The sequence below is a fragment of the Lutra lutra genome, chromosome 15 (genome assembly GCF_902655055.1).
Source record: "Lutra lutra chromosome 15, mLutLut1.2, whole genome shotgun sequence".
Lineage (NCBI taxonomy): Eukaryota > Metazoa > Chordata > Mammalia > Carnivora > Mustelidae > Lutra > Lutra lutra.
In genome coordinates this window covers 28,473,654-28,496,534 of record NC_062292.1, presented here as the reverse complement: position 1 = coordinate 28,496,534, position 22,881 = coordinate 28,473,654, and the positions used below count along the sequence as shown (strand labels likewise).

The following is a 22,881-nucleotide window of genomic DNA, read 5'->3' as shown; positions in this document are numbered from 1 at the left end:
TAATCCTGAAATTTGAAGGCAACTTACACATTTTGGGTGTGTGGAAATATTATTTACTTAGGGAGGTGCCAAAATTTGTAACATTCCTTTGGTGAACATGAAGTATATTTAAGATATCTGATTTGTTCTTTGGTTTGTGCTTCCTTCCTGCCCTTGATTTGGTTATTCTCACTATTATTTTAGGAGATATCAATTTTCACGGAAATTACCCATCCTTTTACCTAGCCTACATTTCCTTGACTTCCTAAACTGTTGTGACTTTGACCGTCATTTACTACATACTTCATTTACTTCAGCAATTTATTCCTACTCTCACTGAGAACAACTCTCTCTCTGAAATCATAAAATCTCATAAATTTTTTCCCAAGCATAACCTCTAGAATACCCTTCCATCAGTTCTTCGATGTAGTCACAAGCAACATGCCTTTGGCCCTTCTGTTTTCACACAGTTCACTTCTGCAACCATTTCAACCATTTTCTAGCCATCACTCAACTCCCTAGATTGTGGCATTTCTGTGGCATTTCCCAACTCTTGGTTAATGCAAGCATTTATATCCCGTGATTTGAACTATTGATTACTGCTGGATGAAGCCAGCCATGGGATATTTGGGCTACTCTAATCAGAGTGTGTAATATCATTAGAGCCAACATTGTTCTCCAGCAGTACTTCTGAAGGTGCCTGCGTAATGCTTATTCATGCCCCACAACAGCTGTGTCACATCTTCACCCATTCTCTCGTGATCCTGTCACTGCTCTTCTCACTGGCAGCAGCTTCCCAGAAAAAATAGGGGCCATCAGGTATGAACTTTTCCAAACTCCTGATGCCTCCTTACCACAAAATAAATGTATCATTTCCACCCTACTTTCCCTCCCCACTCCCTTCCTCTGATCTCTTATGTAAGCCCTTCTACCTTTTGTCTAAGAGTCATTCCTCTGTATTTTGGTTCCATGCACTCCCACTCTTCCAGGATCTCGCTTCATCATTTATTCTTTCCCTTTCATATTTTTAAATTTCTCCCTCCTTCTCATTCTTCACATCAGTATATATCATTTTCCAGTCTTTCTTAACTTTGAACTGACATTGTATTGGATGTATCTTTTCACAGGCAAGCTTTATTCTAGAAATATGCCATACTCACTGTCTCTTTACCTTCAGTGACCACTGCCATTGAATACCTCAGGTTTTTACTGAAAGTTTAGGGATAATGAAGTTTTTTGGCCACACATCATTTTCTTACTGGTTGTCCCTCCTTAGATCATAACCTGACACCGTTTTAACAGTCCCCCTTTCCTTTCTCTTCTTTCTTTCTTATTTCTAAATTACTGTTACTTTATTATCCTGAGCAGTTTAGTCTCTTTGCTACAATCCTGGTGTCTCTAGAAGAGGTTAAAAAACAAAAGCTTGTATCTTCGGGTAGTTCGTATAAATGTGGGGTACAGCTTCACAAGACAAAGCATGGTGGGGACTGTGGTGAACTAAGAATACAAGCCCTCCTAATGATACTCAAATTCAATTTCAATTTCAATTTCAAAACAAAACAAACCAAAACCAGCAGGCAAATCTTTCTGATTGTCTTTATCATTCCAAGGGGCCCTCACCTTGCCTTTTATAATTAAAAGGCCTAAATACTTGTTTTCTCAAAAGCACCATCTGTCTCTGAAATAAATGTTGTTCTTTTTCCCAGATTATAAAAGAAAAATAATTGAGAATTTTCAATAACAGTTGTTTTCTTCTCACCATATGTAGAGATTCAAATGTAATTATAGTTTCTTAAACTGATTCCATGATATCCGATGCCTGCCTTACACAATTTTATTAGATTTATTGACATTTTGGTAAATGTGAATCCTTGTTTAATTTGACTTTATATGTTTGGTAATGATACTTTTACTTTTTTGTTTGCCTTTATACCTGCATTTTGAATGATTGATTTCTCCACTCTGTTATTTCCCCTCAACTTAGGTCAATATTTTTTTTGGAAAACTGACTTCTACAAAAAGAGATTTTATTTTATTAGTCAAATTTTATTAGCCTATTATGAGTCAAATTTTAATGTGTGTTAAAATTACCTACTTGTTAAATGCAGATCCTAGAGTCATAAAACCAGAGATTCTGATTCTCTAGGACCTCAGAAGCCTGCATTTTTTATCAAACACCCCTGTTAATCTGGTTTCAGAGAAACAAAGTATTTGAAAAGTTAATATAACAGCCTAATATATAATTAATATATAATTATATAATAATATAACAGCCTAATAATAACATTCCTAATAGGAATTGGGCAATTAGCAAATAACAGTATCTTCTCACATATTCACTTATTTGAAAGAAGAGCCACAAATTCAAGCCATAATTTTAAATCTGTCAATATTATGTTTAGAAAATCTGATAATAATGAAAGAAGACCCTTTGGATACAAGCGTATTTGACCAGTCAAAGCAAGGCGAAATTTCTATATTTAAGTTGGTTAGTACATTTAGAATATTTGGCTGATTTTACTGTTTTTCATTTTAAATACCATGTTTTTGGTATCAAAATGTTTTGGACTAGAAGTCCTGACTCAGACTAGTTTAATCAACATGGAAACCTTTTATTTACATACCAAGAAGGCCAGAGGTAGGGTGCGTTCCAAGTTTGGTTTTAACCAGTGGCCTGATAATAGCATCTTGGACCCAAGTTCTGTCTCTCCAATGTAGCTATTAGAATAGCAGCTTCATCCTAACCCAAATATGATCTTCCATCCCACTACCACCTACCAATGAAGAATGCTACGTTCTTCCTTGTTAATACCCTGCAGAAGAAACTCCCTAAATCATGAAATATAAGTCTGTTCCTGTAGTTTGATGATGAGCTGAGTTAAGAGCATGCCATCAGCTAGTTGATTTGAGAGAATTCAGGATTTCTCCTTAAAAGCTAGGGACATGGTCATCTTCCTCTGAAGCAATTGGCTAGTAGAGGAACAAAATCAAGGTTATCTTTCAAGTTTGAGGGAGTTATGGTAAAATATATTAAGAGAATTTATCTTGAAGTTATGCTTTTCATCAGTACTAAAAGAATAAAAAATCTGCTAAGGTTATTATTAGCAGATCTTATACCCTTTGGTTTTAGAAAGACTGATTCTTTCCCGGAATTGACAGTCATTTTGTGAGAGAAGGCAGCAGCTCTCTTTGGTCTCCCTAGTTTGTTAACTGTGGATAGGGTCCAGAGTAATCCTTTCACTTACCTCCTTCAACCTTAAAATACATGTAGATTAATTTTGCAAATAAAGCTAATTAAAATGTTTTTTGGGGTTCCATTTCTTTTTGTCTGTAATATCATTAGTTCAGTATTAGAATAGAAAGCTATAGATTGAAAAACCAAATAATTTGAGATCTAGTTTTTCTAGATAACATTTTTACTTGGACAATAAAGCTTGCTGCCTCAAGGTTTAATTAAAACCTTTCATAGGGTTCTGTCCTGGGGAGCAGTTCACACCTCAGTTTACCATCCCACCCCCCAAGTCTTTAGAGTATTTATTTCATCAGATGCCAAACAAAGAAGTTGTGAATATAGATGTGACAAGGTGTGAACACAGTCTATTTCTAGGACCCTTATTATAACTTCCCTTCGGAAGGTGCCCGGAAAAATGTACAAAAATCCCCACTTTTATGCAGTTAGAATCCTGTTGATGTAATGAGAATAATGGAGGATGTATACTCCGTTTTTTAAAGTACACATTTACAAAAACAAGTAGCAGAACTATAGGAGAAATAAAGTTAGTGTATAGAATTAAATATGGCTTCTAGAATTAAATTGCTAAAATTAAATACTGCTTCTCAGGACATTTAAGATGAGGTATTCCTTAAAATCTCAGCCTGCCAGGAATCCCTCTTCTCATTTCTTTTGATTCTTCTGGAAGGGCAACATGGTCCAACCATGTGGCAGTATGCTTGCTTTTTTTCTCCCATCTAAGAGTAACAACCACATAAATCAGATTGCCAGAGTCATTTATATTTCAAATACTCAATCCAGTTGCCCAAGACAGTTTGGGATAATAAAGCACTGACTTTGAAGTCAAAGGACCTACATTCAGAAAAATCCTAACACTGTCACTCCTTGTAAGGTAAGTGTAATTTTCCCTACATTACAAATAATGAAGTTAAATAATTTGTTCGAAATTATACCTAATAAATGATGGAGGTAAAGTTTGCCTGGCTACAAAGCTGGTTTTAAGAGAATTAGGTAAGAGTTCGGGGAGTATAGTTTATTTTGGCAGGAAGAAAAGCTGAATTCATTTAACAATAATTTAATGAACACTAGATCCAGGTATTGGGGTATAGCAGTGAGCAAAAAAACAAAACCATAAGGGCCTTGTTCTCATGGACCTTACATTCTATTTGGGGGAGAAAACCAACATATTATGTCAATAGGTAATATATTTATGAAGAAAAATTAGACAAAGTGTATAGAGTGGTAGGGATTAAGAGAAGCTATTTCATATAACATGTTGGAGAAGAGGAATTTCCTCTTCCCTTTAAGGTCCTTCTAGCTGGATTTAGAATCAACAATAAGACAGATTAACAGTAGGAAGTCAAATTTAATAGACTACTTAGGGGGAATCCACACAGACATGGAAATTCCTAAAGATAGTCGGGCAATGAGATACTTCCATGACCTAAGGAGAGGGATAGGGTCTGGGGATACAAAGGGAAAAAAGACCACTAGCAGAAGGGAAAGATGTCTGGAAAACAAAGGTGCTCTTTTTATGTAGATAAGTTTCTTAGGTAAAGAGAGATCTTTGTTAATAGCTCTCTTTCTGGAAAAGCAGGCAGTTGAGGGGGGAGGTAAAGAGCTTTTTCTGAGTCTGCTAGGTTTGGATTGCTTTTAACTCAAAATAATGTTCGTGCCAAAGTGGCCCAGCTGAGGGTGGCCTGCCACTGGTCCCTACAGTGGTCTGATAAGTTGACATTTGAGCAGAGCTCTGAAAGAAATGAGGGAGTGAGCTCCACAGTCATTTGAGGGAAGAACCTTTCAGGAGGAAGCAGTAAGGCTCTGAAGCAAGCGAAGTCTTGGCATGTCCCAGAAAAAAAAAAAAAACAAGGAAGTCCCTGTGACTAGAAAACAATGGGTAAGAGGAAACCAGTAGGAGATAAATTCAGAGAGCTAGCCAGGGGAATGGTCCTGTAGATGATGGTAAGCCTTATATGCTTTGTTTTTTACTATGAGTGTTTAAAGCATTTGGAGCAGAGGAGTGGCATAACCTGACTTTTTTTTTTTTTTTTAAGATTTTATTTGTTTATTAGAGTGTGCACAAGGGGAGGGGAAGGGTAGGGGAGAGGAAGAGGGAGAGGAAGGAGAAAAGAATGTTAAGCAGACTCTTCAGTGAGCATGGATCCCAATCCAGGGCAGGGTCCCATGACCCTGAGATTGTGACCTGAGCTGAAACCAAGAGTCTGATGCTTAATTAACTGAGCCACCCAGGTACCCCATAATCTGACTTCTCTAAAGGATCACTTAGGTTGTTTAAAGAAGAGAGTATAAATTGGTAAAAGTAGACCAAGAAGACCTTTTATGAGACTAATGTAATATAAAAAACAGAGTGAAAATAGCCTGAATTAGGGTGGGGCTGGTGAAGAGGTAGAGAAATAGTTGGAATCTAGATATTATTTGACGGTAGAATGACAGGATTTGTTGATAGATTAAGTTTGAGGGTGTGCAGAAGGGAAGGGGCTACAAGAATTTTGGCCTGAGCAACTGGAAGAGTGAAATTGCTTTTTATTAATCTGGGGAAGGCTAGAAGAGAGACATGTTGGATAAGATAGAGAATCAAGGAATCAATTTGATAGATCATTGAGATCTATTTAATTTATGTGATAAGAGACATTTATATGGATCCAGACTGAGAATTGATCCAGGCAGGAAATAAGGGTCTTTTAGCCATTCATATATGGGTGATGGGAACCATGAGATTAGATGAGCTCCCCTAAGAATGTGTATAGAGGGGCACCTGGGTGGCTCAGTGGTTTAAGCCTCTGCCTTCGGCTCAGGTCATGATCTCAGGGTTCTGGGATCGAGCCCCGCATCGGGCTCTCTGCTCAGCAGGGAGCCTGCTTCCCTCTCTCTCTCTCTCTCTGCCTGCCTCTCTGCCTACTTGTGATCTCTGTCAAATTAATAAATAAATTAATTAATTAAAAAAAAGAGTTGTATAGAAATTTGGATACCCATAAGGAAGAAAACTGAGAATCTTATTTTGAATTGTTAAATAATTCTATAGTTCACTTTTTTCCCCAACCCAGCATTCACATCAATCCCAGTTATTAAATATTCGCAGTGCCCCAGGAGATAGTTGTGGTTTCTCCAAAAGCATTAGGAGACCTGCTCTGCTACTGAAAGGAAAGCTTCATGATTTTAGCAAGTCACCTAACCAAATCAGTTTCTTCACCTGTTAAAGGAAGTTATTATTCTAAATGATCTAATGATCTATTCTGTTTCAAATCTCAGTCTTCATTCTTCAAGCTAGGTAACAGAAAATGTGTGGTTTTCATATTTAAAGACTTCTGGAAAACATTAACATGTAAAATTTACTAATACATTTATACCCTGGTGCTGTGATGCAATGTGTATCATATTTGAGAAATTTACAGGGCTGCTACTTTTTAGAAAAATAATTACTACGGCCTCGCCAAAAGTGTGTCCTGTAGCACTGTTAGGGTAACACGTACTTAAATATATAATAAATGCCCAACTTCCAGACTTCCAGAGTCTTTGTGTAAAAGTAGCTTCCCAAGCTCCAGCCATCACCCTACCCAAAAGCCACCGAAAACAGCAGCAACAGCAAATCCTAGATCAGTCCCAAAATGACAGTTATTCTTTTCCTTCTCCTTGTACCTCTTGGCCCTTTTATCTTAGGACTTCAAAACTCAGGTCAGAATTCTGTGTCAGTAGCTTTTGAACTTTTTTGATACAGCATAGAGCCATCAAAGGAACCTAATTATACAAATGTGTATGAATTTAAATGTGTATAGAGTACATAGTTGAAACATAGTTATTTAACTAAAAGGAATGTATGCCAATATTTTTTCTTTTCTGTTTCATTTTTTTGGTGCTGCTTGTGACACGCTGAATTGATTTTACAACTAAATGTAGCCCCCATTTATAGAACTCCTACTAAAGAAAAATACAAACCTCCAGTCGACATAAAATTAAACTTTCAGAAAAGTATTTATTTGTAAAGTGAGGAATGTCTGTTTATGGACCTATACATTTCTTTTGTAATCATACTAAACCTTCATTGATTTTGACTGATTTGATAGGAACGATTGGGCATATGTAGTACTTTTATTGGCGGGGGATGGGTAGAGGGAAAAGGGGAGAGAGAATTTGAAGCAGGCTCTATGCCCAGCACAGAGTCCAGTGTGGGCTTTGATTTCACACCCCTGAGATGATGACCTGAGCAGAAATCAAGAGTCAGATGCTTAACTGACTGAGCCACCCACATGCCCATGACATATGTAGTACTTTTGAACGAATGAGGCTTATTGTCAGATTTAATATCTCTAGCAGCAAATTAGTCTAACAAAATCTTGTCGAGGTTTGTAAGAGTTCTACTAAATAAAAAAGTATTTTGCCTTTCATCTTCTTACCACTTTAATATTCATAAACTATGAAGAAAAGATTTCTAAGTAAAGATAAACTTCAGTCCAAACTTGGTGGATTATCATTAATTCAAACTTTATGTGAAGATTAATTGAAGCATATCAACTCAGGTTTGATTTTTTTTATTTGATTACTAATATGGATAAGCATAACCACCTTATTTGAAAGGAATATAGATATTTCTATTACTAGAGTAGCTACAATTTAAAATTCTTAACAGGTAGCAAGCCCTGAGCTGGAAGTTATGTACATTCTATCGTTTAATCTTTGCCATATGGGGTAGATATTTACCCATTTTAGAGCTAAAGACACTGGGGATTAGGAAGGATAAGTAACTTGTCCGGTAATTGTCAGTAGCATTTCAACCCAGGTCTATCTGTTCCACAGCGTGCTTTGAGACTTTATGCTAGCTAATGTCGGAGTAGCCATAGTACCTAAGTGTCAGAGCTGTTAGACTTGGGGAGAAGAATAAAGAAATCTTAATTTAAGGTATGGTAAAATAGTTTGAGACATCTATGGTTGGACTAAAACTTAGGCAGAGAAGAGAATTTTAACTCATTTCTCCCTGCTAGTGGCTTCTAAAATATTTGGTTTGATTCTTTCCCTTTTTTACAAACTAATGTGATTACATAGTTATTTACTATGTTTCCTTGCTTATAAGACTACTGGCTCATTTAGTAACTTTTTAGAAGTGTAAATATTGCCTTAAAGGTATGTAAATCTTTTATTAGCTGTTGGTCTAACAAGTATTTATCCATATAATCGATAACTAAGTTTTCTTCAGTATCACAAAGTTTGATTCTAAGCTTTCCTCTCATTCACAGATCAAAGAATGTCTTGAATTATGTCTGGCCATCAGCAATTTTCTGTAGTATCCCAGCAACAAATTAGTTTTGGGGATGCCTGGGTGGCTTAGTGGGTTAAGCCTCTGCCTTTGGCTCAGGTCATGATCTCAGGGTCCTGGGATCAAGCCCTGCATTGGGCTCTCTGCTCAGCGGGGAGCCTGCTTCCCCTTCTGTCTCTGCCTGCCTTTCTGCCTACTTGTGTTCTCTCTCTCTCAAATAAATAAATAAAATCTTAGGGACGCTTGGGTGGCTCAAGCGGGTTAAAGCCTCTGCCTTCGGCTCGGGTCATGGTCCCAGGGTCCCGGGATCGAGCCCCACATTGAGCTCGTCAGGGAGCCTGCTTCCTCCTCTCTCACTGCCTGCCTCTCTGCCTACTTGTGATCTCTGTCTGTCAGATAAATAAATAAAATCTTAAAAAAATAATAAATAAAATCTTAAAAAAAACAAAACTAGTTTTTGTAACCCGGACTTGTGATTTTCTTTTTTTAGTTTGTTTTTTACTTAACACCTTTGTGGTAGCCTATATGAACTGTGAAAATTACCCATCTTAGAATAAAGGAAATATAGTATTATATATAAAGTTAATTTGGGGGTCCCTGGCCTCATTTTTCTGATCTTTTCATGCAGCATGAGCTATGTTTTATAGCTTTTGTGCTAAACCTGAGAGAAATCTAAAATATTATCTATGATAATGAGAAATACATATTTCTGTGTTTTAGAAAAATAACAAATACCAATATTTTGGTTAAACTAGATTAAGAAATTAAAGTCCCATAGGTGTGTTTTGTGCAGAGAGAGAATAATTTTACAAGTGTTTTTCATAAATTTTTATTAATATATTGCAGGTAGTTATAAAAGATATGGTCCAAGACAGTCTAGTCTGAATACTTCAGAGATGAAAAAAGAATTCTCCTTTATTTTATGGGAGTGCATATTGAAAATGCTCTGATTTGGGATTATTAATGTTTGTTCTTCAGAAGACGTTAAGAATGTGTATGAGTTCTGGCGTTCTTAGAAAGGAAGCTCTTTGGGAGCCTTGTTCTCCCTTTTGATTACCTGCAGGTTTCCCCTACCTCTTGAGTATGAACAGTTTATGGCAAGAGTGAGTTTCTAATAATATTGCCATCATCTTTCTTCCCTCCTTCCCCCATTCCTGTAGGTGTACCAACATTCGACCAGGAGAGACTGGAATGGATGTAACAAGCCGCTGCACCCTTGGAGACCCCAATAAACTGCCAGAAGGGGTTCCCCAACCTGCCCGCATGCCCTATATCTCAGACAAGCACCCTCGACAGACCTTGGAAGTGATTAACCTTCTGAGAAAGCACCGGGAGCTCTGCGATGTGGTGCTAGTTGTGGGCGCTAAGAAGATATATGCCCATCGAGTCATTTTGTCAGCCTGTAGTCCCTATTTCCGAGCTATGTTTACTGGAGAATTGGCAGAGAGCCGTCAGACAGAAGTAGTGATTCGAGACATAGATGAGAGGGCTATGGAACTACTGATTGACTTTGCATATACCTCCCAGATAACTGTGGAAGAGGGCAATGTTCAGACCCTTCTGCCAGCTGCTTGCCTTCTTCAGCTGGCAGAAATACAGGAAGCTTGCTGTGAATTCTTAAAGAGACAATTAGATCCTTCTAATTGCCTGGGCATTCGGGCTTTTGCTGACACACATTCATGTCGTGAGTTGCTAAGGATAGCAGACAAGTTTACTCAACATAACTTTCAAGAGGTGAGTTGTACTTGGTGGTTTGAATGCAGTCATAATGTATTGGTCAGGAGAGCAATATGAGTTCATGTTCTGCTAACTAACATGTACCTGTTCGGATATTTACTGCTGATTCTAACTCATAATACCAAAGATAAAAGTTGTTATAAATTCTAAGCCTGATTTTTATTTTAGAGACCAATTTTATGTTCTGTCAATAAAAGTTATAGTTTAGGGATTTGATTCTACCTAGCCATATTAATAAACTAGTTTATAAGTCAGAATACAGTTTATTAATTCATTAGGAAATCGGTGTCTGATAGGATACCTGGTATCAGTCATTTGTATGAAACATTACCTTCCCGATTATGTGGATTTTTCATCAGAATAAATAATAAATCAGCGGTTACTTGGAGAACTAACAATCAGAAAAATTAAGTTAGATGTAAATGAAAAGAATTTTTCATTAAATCTGTTATTTTTCATTCATTTATTTAATAAATACGTGAAAAGCTAAATACGTGAAAAGCTACTGTTTCAGACACTGTGCTTGGGAAAAAAGGCTAGACGTAGTACTGAACAAGATGCCTAGAGTGTCTGTTCTCTTGGAGGTTATAATCAGGCAGGGAGTATATCCACTGAATGCATAATTACATAAATAATTATAGTTAATAGGTGCTACAAAGAAGCCTGGATGACTTAACATATTACAGAGAGATTCAACTTTGGTTCTGTAACAGCTGATTACAAAATTCTGAGACATGAAAAAGCATAACTAGGTTGAGAAACTGAGAGACACCCAGTGAGAGCTAGAGAACAAAAGAGAGGATGTTATTACATAATAATTTTACAGAAAGAACAGAGCCCCATCATATTGGAGTTAATAGACCATGTTAAGAATTTGAAGTTTAGGGGTGCCTGGGTGGCTTAGTCATTAAGTGTCTGCCTTTGGCTCAGGTCGTGATCCCAAGGTCCTGTTGTCAAGCCCCGTGTCAGGCTCCCTGCTCAGTGAGACACCTGCTTCTCCCTCTCCCACTGCCCCTGCTTATATTCCCTCTCTTGCTCTCTCTCTCTCTCTCTCTGTCAAATAAATAAATAAAAATCTTTTAAAAAAGGAGAAAAAGAAGAATTTTAAATTTGATCTTAAGAGGAATAGAAAACGATTGAAGAGCTTTAAGCAAAGACATGGTCCCTTTTGCACTCTTCTCCTCACCAGGATAACTTCCAGTGGATCAAAGATTTAAAAATACAAATAGAACCATGAGAATATTAGAAGATGATATGGAGCAATTCCTTTTTTGTTTTTGTTTTTTTTAGCAATTCCTTTAATCTTGAACTGAGAAAGGCCTTTCTAATTGACTAACACAGAAGGCATAGAAGAAAATATAGATTTGACTACATAAAAGTAAAAAAATTTTGGGCGCCTGCATGGCTCAGTGGGTTAATCCTCTGTCTTCGGCTCAGGTTATGATCTCAGGGTCCTGGGATTGAGCCCCACATCGGGCTCTCAGCTCAGCAGGGAATCTGCTTCCCCCTCTCTCTCTGCCTGCCTCTCTGCCTACTTGTGACCTCTGTCTGTCAAGTAAATAAAATCTTTTAAAAAATTTTTTTGCATGGCAAAACAAAAAAACAGTAACAAGATTAAAGTCAAAGACAAAGTGAGGGCCTGGATGGCTCAGTTAGTAGAGCATGCAGCTCTTGATCTCAGGGTTGTGAGTTCAAGCCCCACATTGGGTATACAGATTACTTAAAAATAAAATCTTTAAAAAAAAAGACAAAATGGAGCAAAATATTTGCAGCTATCACAGACAATAATCTCTTTAATACAGCAAGAAATCTTATTGGTCAATAACCTAGCCAGTGATGTAACCAAAAAATGGGCAGTAAACACATTCAGATTGCCCTTAAACATAAAAGTCTGCTACAAGTTGTTTATAATAGCTGAAAAACAAACTAAAACTCTATCAAAGTACTATTTTCACTTCTCAGATTACAAAATTATAATGTATCAGATTACAAATATCTAGAAGTTTGATTTCACATCCTATTGACAAGGCCATGGAGACAAGGTAATGAAACTACATTGCTAGTGTGAATATAAATCGAAACAGCCTCCTTGAAAGGAAATATGCACACTTTTTTCACACTCTTTGACTCAGCAGTTCTATTTCCGGGAATTTGTGCTACAGATATACTGGAGAAAGGAGCAGTTTGAGATGAGCACATGGGTTTTGTTTTAGATATATTTAATTTCCTATATTTATATGTCATACACACACACACACACACACACACACACACTTATTTATTTATTTATTTATTTATTTATTTTTAAGATTTTATTTATTCATCAGAGAGAGCGCACACACAAGCAGGCAGAGGCAGAGAGAGAAGCAGGCTCCCTGCCGAACAAGGAGCCCAATGTGGGACTTGATCCCAGAATCCTGGGATCATGACCTGAGCTGAAGACAGCAGCTTAACCAACTGAGCCACCTAGGCGTCCCTATTTATTTATTTATTTATTAGATATATTTAATTTTGTAAATAGAGATACTGAACCAGACCACTGTTTGTGAGTCCTTTATCTCAGAAGTTAGACTGAGATTAAAATTCATCAACTCATAATGAAACTATGATGACATAATCCTTTTAAGGCAGGATTCAACCCAGAAACCATAAAAGATTGGTATATTTGATTGCATTACAATTTAAAACTTTTTGGTAACAAAAAGGCACTATAAACAAGGTCAAAAAAATCAATACCACTGAGGTCACTAAGAAGGAAGAGAGAAGAGCCTTAACATTTTTCCAACATTGAAGGATGGTTAGTGAAAGAGCAACTGGTTGAGGAAACGGAATAACGAGAGAAGAGGAAAACCAGGAGTGTGAGATCATGAAATGGCAACAGAGGGATTTTTTATTTTTAAAGAATGAGGACTATATATATATATATATATATATATATATATATATATATATATAAAATAATGCATAAGCCAGTAAGTTTCCAGAAATTAAGATTAGGGCCATTGACCTTAAGAAATATTAAAACATCACAAACATTTTAGTACTAGAGAAGGTATTGATCAGTTGAGCTATAAAGAGTCCAGAAGTTGACATTTCAAGTCCGTGGAGGAAAGTGGAATTGTTTAATAAATGTCATTAGGAAAATGGTGATTTGAGGGGAAAAAATAAAGATGGAATTCCCAATGGATGAATAATTTAAACCTAAAAAATGAAATTCTAAAAGTTAGTTATTAGTTGGCTGGTAGTAAAAATGACCTCTCCAAGCAGGATACAACCAAGAAGGCATAAAGAAAGATTGATAAATTTGATTGTCTAAAATTAAGAATTCTTGTTCTTTATAATGACAAAAACAACAATAAGAGCACCATAAACTAAATAAAAAAATCAATGTCAAACTCATACATGGAGCATACATGAGGGAAAAAAATAGTAATTTCCATAAAACTCATACAAATTCAGTAAGAAAAACCATGAAAAACAACAGAAAAATAGGTAAAGGGTATGAATAAGTAATGTGTAAAAAGAGATATTCAAATATAAGTAAACAGGGGTATCTGGGTGGCTCAAATGTAAGTAAACATATGAAAGTTTAGTCACCCTTACATGTAATTAAAGAAACATACATCAGAACAAGGTACCTGGGGCCCCTGGGTCGCTCAGTCTGTTAAGCGTCTGCGTTTGGCTCAGGTCATAGTCCCTGGGTACTGGGATGGAGCCCCTCATTGGGCTCCTTGCTCAGCGGGAAGCCTACTTCTTCCTTTTCCTCTGCCTGCCGCTCCCCTGTTTGTGCTCTCTCTCTCTGTCAAGTAAATAAATAAAATCTTAAAAAAAAAAAAAAGAACAAGATACCATTGTTAACCCATCAGGTTGGAAAAACTTTAATTTTATTTGAAAGAAAATAGAAATTTATAAGAAATTATAAGAAAAAGAAAAAAAAAACTTTCATATATCCCTTACCAAGAATCCCAGTTGTTAAGGTTTTGCCACATTTGTTACTGTTCTCTTGTTATGTCAAATATTTTTCTCTGAACAATTTGACAGTAGATTGCATACATCATATTCCTGTACTCTTGAACATTTCAGTATGTATTTTCTAAGACCAAGGGCATTTTTTTACATAGAATTCTCTTACAACAGTTGATTTATCAAATTCAGGAAATTTGATATTGATTAAAAGCAATATTTAATGCATAGTTCCCATTCCAGTTTCACCAACTGACTCAGTATTGTTCTTTATAACAATTATTTTCCAGTCCAGATTCTAGAGCAGATGATTGCACCGCCTTTAGTTGTCATGGTTTTTGAGTTATAGATAATCTGTAGTAATTCCCTCCACATTTAAGAGCATAGGCAATTTGTCTGATGTTTCCTTATGGGCAGATTCAATATACATTGAATACTCAAAAGTGATATTTTGTTCTTCTCAGTGCATCACAGAAGTACCTGGTATCTATTTGTCCCATTACTGATTATGCTAACTTTGATCACTTGGTTAAGTGGAGTCCTAAAGTTTCCTATTAAGTTATTATTTATCATTTTTAACTAGTAAGAGCTTTTACAGAGAGATGCTTCAAATCCATGACAATGTCCTATTCCTTATCAAACTTCTACTCACTTTCACTTCCATCCATTGATAATTTCTGCCAAATTAGTTATTACTATGATGGTTGTAAAATGGTGATTTTAAAAAATTTTAAAAAATGGTGATTTAAGAAAATTTTTAAAAATTCCCACTTTTCTGTAAACATTCTTCTATAAGGAAGAATTTTCCTTGTTCTGAGTGATGAACATTCTGGACTAAGACTTTTATTCTAGTTGATGGATGATAGTCCTTCATTACCATTTATTATTTTGGTGCTTTATAGTCTGATTTATCCTTCCTATGCTTACTTTTGCAAAATTAAGCAGAGATATGCATATTTTTTATTTCCATTTCTGTCCTACACAAAAGGTAGCATTGTGTACGTTCTCTTTTGCACTTTGCCTTCTATTTAATTTATTCTGAAATTCATTCCGTATCAGTTCATAGAGATCTTCCTTGTTCTCTCTCCACAGCTGTGTTCTTCTCCTTGTGTGTACCACATTTTGTTCAGTCAGTTTCCCGTGTTTGAGCATTTAGATGGTGTTCAATGTTTTGCCATTATAAATAAGGCTGCAATGAATAGCCTTGTGTGTGAATATTTCAGTGTTGTTGGAGGTTTATTTTCAGGATAAATTCCTAGAAATGGGACTGCAGGGTCAAAGGTTAACTGCATATGTAATTTTGTTAAATATCACCAAATTCTCCTCTATGGGGATGGAACCATTCTGACCATAATACATGAGGGTGATTGTTTCCTCATAGCCTTGCTAACAGAATATATTGTCAACCTTTTGAGTTTTTGCTAGTCTATAGATGAGAGGTAGAATCTCGGTGTGGTTTTAATTTGTATTTCTCTTAATATAAGTAAAGTTGAATATCTTTCATAGGTTTAGGGGGCCTTTTTTTTTTTTTTTTAAAGAGTGCATACCGAATTTTATTTTATTTTATTTTATTTTATTTTATTTTATTTTATTTTATTTTATTTATTTGTCAGAGAGAGAGAGAGAGAGAGAGCGAGCACAGGCGGACAGAATGGCAGGCAGAGGCGGAGGGAGAAGCAGGCTCCCTGATGAGCAAGGAGCCCGATGTGGGACTCGATCCCAGGACGCTGGGATCATGACCTGAGCCGAAGGCAGCTGCTTAACCAACTGAGCCACCCAGGCGTCCCATAGGGGGCCTTTTTAATATAATTTTTGTTATTGTTTATTATTATCTTTTGCCCATTTTCCTATTCAATATATTTTTTTTCTCATTGTTTTAAAGTTCTCTCTATATATTAACAATGATAACCTTTTATCTGTGCTACATGTTACAAACTCTTTTTCCCACTTTGCACTTGCCTTTTAACTCTGCTTGTGGTATTTTTGGTCATGAAAAGGTTTTTTTTTTTATATTGTCAAATGTATAAATCTTTTACTTTATTGTATCTGGGTTTTGAGGCAGAATTTGAAGCCTTGCCTTTTCCTCAGGGTACAAAGGAATTCACCCATATCTTTTCTAGTATTGAATATGGCCTCTCTGAGTTTTTCTTATATAGGATATGAAATACTGCTCTCTTTTTGTAAATACCCAACTAGTCCCAATATCATTTAGTTAAAAGTCTCTTTTTGCCCCCAGTGATTTGAGATAACATTTTTATTATATATTGAATTTCTGTGTGTGCTGGGCTCTAGATCTTCTAGTGTAGGCCAGACAGCACTACCACACTGTTTTCTACAATGTTTTAATTATTGAGGCTTTGTAGTATATATTAATACATAGTAGGGTTATTAATACCCCTCCCATATAACTCTCTTTCTCAGTGTTTATTTTTCCAAATGGACTTAATATCACCATATCTAACTCTAAGAAAAAACCTTGATATATTTATTGGGATCAATTTAAATGAGAGACGTCTTTCTGTTTCTTCAGTTCTATTTTTTTTTTTAATCAGGAATATTTTATAGTTTTCTTCATTTAAATTTTGTGCATTTCATCTTGTTATTCCTAAGTGTATTTTTTTGTTCCTTTTGTAATTTTTCCCGTTAATGAAGCTCCTAACCAATTGCCATTAATGTATATGAAAGCTTACCTTACTGAATTTTTATTCTTTGAGTTACTTTTCCCATTGATTCTTTTTTTTTTTTTAAGATTTTATTTATTCATTTGACAGACAGAGATCAAAAGTAAGCAGAGAGGCAGACAGAGAGAGAGAGGGAAGGAGGCTCCCTGCTGAGTAGAGACCCCGATGCGGGCTCAATCCTAGGGGCTCAGGGCGATCATGACCAGAGCCCAAGGCAGAGGCTTAATCCACTGAGCCGCCCAGGTGCCCCTTGCCATTGATTCTTTAGAGTTTTCTGAACCTCCTGTCGTATCATGTGGATATCAGTAGTTTTATTTCCTCTCCAATTGTTAATACCTTTAATTGTTTTTTTTTCTCTAGTTGCTAGGGTTAATACTTCTAGTAAAATGTTAAATAGTAATGGAAATATTGGACATACTTTGTTTCTGGCATTATTAGGAATGATTTTGGTGTTTTCCCATTAAGTAATATGCTCTTTTTAAGACTGCAGTATGAATATCTTATCATATTAAGGAAGTATCCATGTACAACAATTCCTGTTTTCTTGGATACTTTTTATTAGGAATGGTACTGAATTTTCTCAAGGGTTTTCTCAGTATTTATGGAGGTAATGATATGAATTTTCTCCTTAAACCCATTATTATGAATTACATATATGAGGTCCTAAAATTAAAGCCTCTTTGCATTCTACATACACACATTTTGGTCATGGTGTACTGTTAATGTGATGTTGGAATCTATTCACTAATATTTTATATAGTGTTTTTATATTGATATTCAGAAGTGATGCTCGTCTTTAATTTTCTTGTGCTGTCTTTATCAGGTTAGATATAAATGTTATACTTCATGAACATGAGTTAGAAGTTTTCTTGCATGTTTTGTGCTTTGAAACAATTTATATAACATTGAGACTATGTCCTTTCTGAAAGTTTGGTAGAATTCCTTTGTGAAACTGTCTAGGCTTGGTGCTTTTATGTGAAGTAGTTTATTGATAATTTTCTCTATTCTATGAAATTTCCCCTTTTTACTAGGATCAGTTTTGGTAGACTGTATTTCCCTAGAAAATTATCAATTTTATCTACATTTTCGAGTTTATTTGTATAGAGTTGTACAAAGTAATTTCTTTTAATTGTTAAATTTCTGCATCAATGGTTACTTACCCCTTAATTATTTTATTTTTTTTTTTTATTTATTTTTTTTGAGAGAATGATTGTGAGTGGAGGGCAGAGGAGGGGTGCATAGGCCAGGCAAAGGGAGGAGGAGAGAAAGAATCTTAAGCAGGCTCTATGATTGGTACAGAGCCTGACTCCATGTTCAGTCTCACGACCCTGAGATCATGATCTGAGCTGAAACCAGATGCTCAATAAACTGAGCCCACAAAGGCATATCTTACTCCTTGATATTTTACATTTTGCATATATGTGCTTTCAATGTTTCTTTTCCTTGAAAAAGGTAGCTAGTGGTATGTCTGTTTTATTCATGTTTTTCCAAAGAATCAGTATTTCAACTTACTTATTAGATCTACAATTGTTTTCCCTATTTCATTACATTCTGGTTTTACCTTTATTAGTTCCTTCCTTGTGTTTTCTTTTGACTTGCTGTGTTCTTTTTCTAGCTGTTTGAGTTGAGAATTTGATTTGTTTTCATCCTTTTACATTAACTACTATAAGTGTTTAAAGCCATAGTTTTCCTTTGATCACTGTTTTAAATATATTTCATAGATTCTTATTTTTATCGCTCAGTTGTTTTACAGTAACTCCATTTATATTTCTCTCTACGAGGAAAAATTAATAGCAAAATTTTAAATATTTAGGTGGAAAGAGTTTTTTAAATTTCATTTTTAATTTCTAGTTTTAGTGCACTGCAGTGTTTATAGTGTTTCTACTTAATGAAATTTACTGACTTTTTTAGTCACATAATATATGATCAGTTTTTCTGACTATTCCATATGTGCATGGAAAGGAAGTATATTTTCTTGTCTCTATCCTCATAGTATTTGATATATGCATAAAGTCCATCTTATTGATAGCTCTTTTATATTATTTTGTCCACAGACCTATGTATTAAAGTCTTTTATTATTATTTATTATTATTAATTATTATTATTAATTATATTTATTAGTTATTATTATTATTATTTATTAAAGTCTTTTATTATTAGTGTATTTCTGTTTCTCCTTGCCTCATCTGTAGTTTATATAGGTGGTCACTATGTTGCTTAATGCATATATAATCATAATTCTGTATCCTAATTACAGATTGTGACTTTTAGCTTTATAAAGTATCCTCCTTTGTCAGAATTACTTCATTTGTTGTCTTAATTCTACTTTGATACCTGGCTTTCAATTCTTGTTTTCTTTTGTTTCCACCTGCCTGATGTCTCTTTGCCCGTTTGCCCTTTCTTCTAGCCTTTTTGCATCATGTTTCAGGTATTTTTCTTGAATTTGCATAGAATTAAGTTTTACTTTGTGAGCCAGTTTGAAAATCCTTTTCTTTTCTTTTTTTTTTTTTAAAGATTTATTTATTTATTTGACAGACAGAGATCACAAGTAGGCAGAGAGGCAGGCAGAAAGAGAGGGGAAGCAGACTCCCTTCTGAGCAGAGAATCTGATGCGGGGCTCCCTCCCAGGACCCTGAGATCATGACCTGAGCTGAAGGCAGAGGCTTTAACCCACTGAGCCACCCAGGTGCCCCTGAAAATCTTTTTTTTAAAATAGGCAGTTAAAGCCCATTTCTATTTCTATTACTGATATGTTTACACTCAACTCTATCGTACTAATTTTTTATAAAAGGTATCTAATTTAGTTATATTTACTGTATTTCTTTTTCTATATGAAAAATCTGCTCTTCGTTTTTATTTTATTTGTTTTGGTATATAAGAACATTTGTGCTTTTGTTCTAGTGATTACTTTTGTAAAGTAGAAAAAGAAGAGCAAATTAAACCCAAAGTAAGTAGAAGGAAGAAGAGAATAAAGGTTAGATCAAAAAACCAATGGTTCTTTGAAAAAAAATTAATGAACCTCTAGTTACATTGATCAAGAATAAAAGGAGGGAAGACAAAATTTACCAATATCAGAAATAAAGAGGATATCACTACAAATCCCTCAGATTAAAAAGCATAATAAGGGAGTATTAACAACCTTTTGCCAGTAAATTCAACAACTGATAGGAAATGGACAACTTCTTTGAAAAACACAGATTACAGAAACGGACTCAAGAAGAAACAAAACCAGAACAATCCTATATCTATGAAAGAAATTGAAACAGTAATTTAAAAACCTTCCCACAAAGAAAATACCCATTCCGGATGGTGAATTCTATCAAACACTTAAAGAAGACATAATATTAATTTTATATAAAGTCTTTCAGAAAAAGAAGGAGGAGGCTGACAAATAAAGACAAAATCACCCTGATGTCAAAACCACAGACGCTAAAAGAAAACTACAAATAGAGCTCTCTCATTAATTCAGATATGACACAATTTAATAAAATATTAATAAATTGATTCCACTTAAATAGAAAAAGTGGAATACACCACGACTAAATGGAGTTCATACCTCACTAAAGTTAATAGAGTTAGTTTCTCATTTAAAGTAATCTAACTACTTCATACACTTTTTAAAAATAGATTTGACTCTTAATTTCATCCCACTATTTTCACATGTCAAAATCCACTCTCTAAAACTAAAGATTTGCCAGCACTGAGAATTTCCAAAATAATTTGCCAGAGTCAATGGGCCCCACATTAAGAATTGCCGGCTTTTAGGATGATGGTAATATTTTGTATCTTGATTGAGATCATGGTTACATGAGTACACTGTTCAAAACTGATTGATCTGTACACTTAAAATTAATAAGGTTGATTTTTAAAAATTTCCTGCCTTAACCATAGCTTGTGTTTTGGATCTAAAGTAGTAGCAAATGTCTGAAGAATATCCTTAATAGTACAGAAAGTTTTAGAATCCCTTCTAGTTCTAACCGGGCCTCTCAAGTGAACCTGATATATACCATAATGATATCCCCTTGTTCATGGACTAAAATGCACTAGTTTGTTCACTAGTTCCGTGCAGATAGAAAAATTGTCACCATTTGGGGCTTAACACGTGACTCATTTAAATTATTCTCTAGGGACGCCTGGGTGGCTCAGTTGGTTAAGTAGCTGCCTTCGGCTCAGGTCATGATCCCAGCGTCCTGGGATCGAGTCCCGCATCGGGCTCCTTGCTTGGCGGGGAGCCTGCTTCTCCCTCTGCCTCTGCCTGCCATTCTGTCTGCCTGTGCTCGCTCGCTCTCCTCTCTCTCTGACAAATAAATTAAAAAAAAAAAATCTTAAAAAAAAAAAAGTAAATTATTCTCTAACTTAAAACTATATTTAATTTCCTTCTATTTCATTAGACCTAGCTTAATTCATGCAATGTTATTTTTGTCCATAAACATGAATTTTAAAATTGTCTTTCAACATTAAGTTTACCATTCACTACTAGATGACTTTGCTTATTCACTCTTGTTGCTTTGAGCTTTATTCATTCTTCAAATTGCATCTGTATTCATCTGAAGAAACTAAAAGTAAGCTCATTACCAAAATAGTGTGGGACTTAAAATTCAGATCTCCTATAAACTTTTACTTAAAACAGATACTTTCAAGAATTATTTTCTTGGGGCGCCTGGGTGGCTCTGTTGGTTAAATGGTGGCCTTCAGCTCACGTCATGATCTCAGGCTCCCTGCTTAGTAGGAAGTCTCTTCCTCCACTGTCCCTCCCTGCTCCTCATGCCTGTGCGTTCTCTCCCTTCTCTCTCTCTTTCTCAAAAAATAAAACCTTAAAAAAAAAAAAAGGAATTATTTTCTTAAACTGGTTGTTTGGTCAAGGATAGACTTCAGTGCTAGATTTGCTTTAATCGTGAGCATTAGTATCTTTTTCCTCTTGGTGGAAAAAGGAGAAGTGACAATTTAACCAGACCAGACTTTATCAAAAGTATTATTTTTACTCTTTGCTAAGTGCCAAACAAATATTTTCTCACACAGATTTTTATGTTTTCTTGCCATTTAGTGTTTCCAGTAGGTGACTAGTGAATATAATACTGATTTATTCATAAACTTTAAATTTGGTGATCATTGGTTTATAATCACTAAGTTGGGAAAAAGGATTTATACTTCGAACAAGATCCAAAAGAATGCTAAGGTGCTTCACAGAGATATATGATACCACCTTTGTGTTTAAGAGATCAGAGTGAAAATATTCATAAGGGGAAAGTAAGATACAGCCATGGCTACAGTCTTCATGCTGTGAAGGCCAGCACACTTAATTTGGGGTTAGGCCCCGAATTTTGCTCTTGGTTTTATAACCCCATCATGGGGTTATCAGATAAAAAACAGGGTGCCCAGTTTAAGTATAAATTTCAGATGAACAACAAGTAATTTTTTAATGTAAGTATGTCCTTTGTTTGATTTACTAATTCTGACAACTCTGCCACAGAGAGTACAATGCAGTCATTCTAACTACCGAGTCACCTGTGTGAGCAACCTCAGCTAAAATATGGAGGTAGCCTATTTAATTTCCTGACCTACAGAAGGTTTCTCACTCAGACGATTTGAAAATTTGTGCCTATAAAAATTGTAGAGTTCATTAGTATTTTCTACTTTAAGTACAGCTGACCTTATGGCTCTCATGGTTTTGGAATTTGCATTTTTTTCTGACGTACTTGGGAAAAAACATTCTTAATCAAATATTCAAACTGCGGTGGCTTATCTCCTATCCTGCTAAATATTCTGACTTTTTTATCCTAAAAAAAGCCCTCTTAAGAGGGTACATCTTCTGGGGCACCTGGGTGGCTCAGTGGGTTAAGCCTCTGCCTTCGGCCCAGGTCATGATCTCAAGGTCCTGGGATTGAGCCCCGAATCGGGCTCTCTGCTTGGTGGGGAGCCTGCTTCCCCTCCTCTCTCTGCCTGCTGCTCTGCCTACTTGTGATCTCTCTCCCTCTATCAAATAAATAAATAAAATCTTTAAAAAAAAAAAAAGTACATC

General features: G+C 35.5%; 1 protein-coding gene across 1 annotated transcript in view; it reads left to right on the top strand.

Annotated features, from left to right (window-relative positions):
* KLHL20 (kelch like family member 20) overlaps positions 1-22,881 on the top strand; it is a 68,731-nt gene that overhangs the window by 6,702 nt on the left and 39,148 nt on the right. Inside the window, exon 3 of the mRNA XM_047704843.1 lies at positions 9,641-10,214. Within this exon, the coding sequence (XP_047560799.1) occupies positions 9,641-10,214 (574 nt within the window). The remainder of the gene's footprint in view (positions 1-9,640; positions 10,215-22,881) is intronic.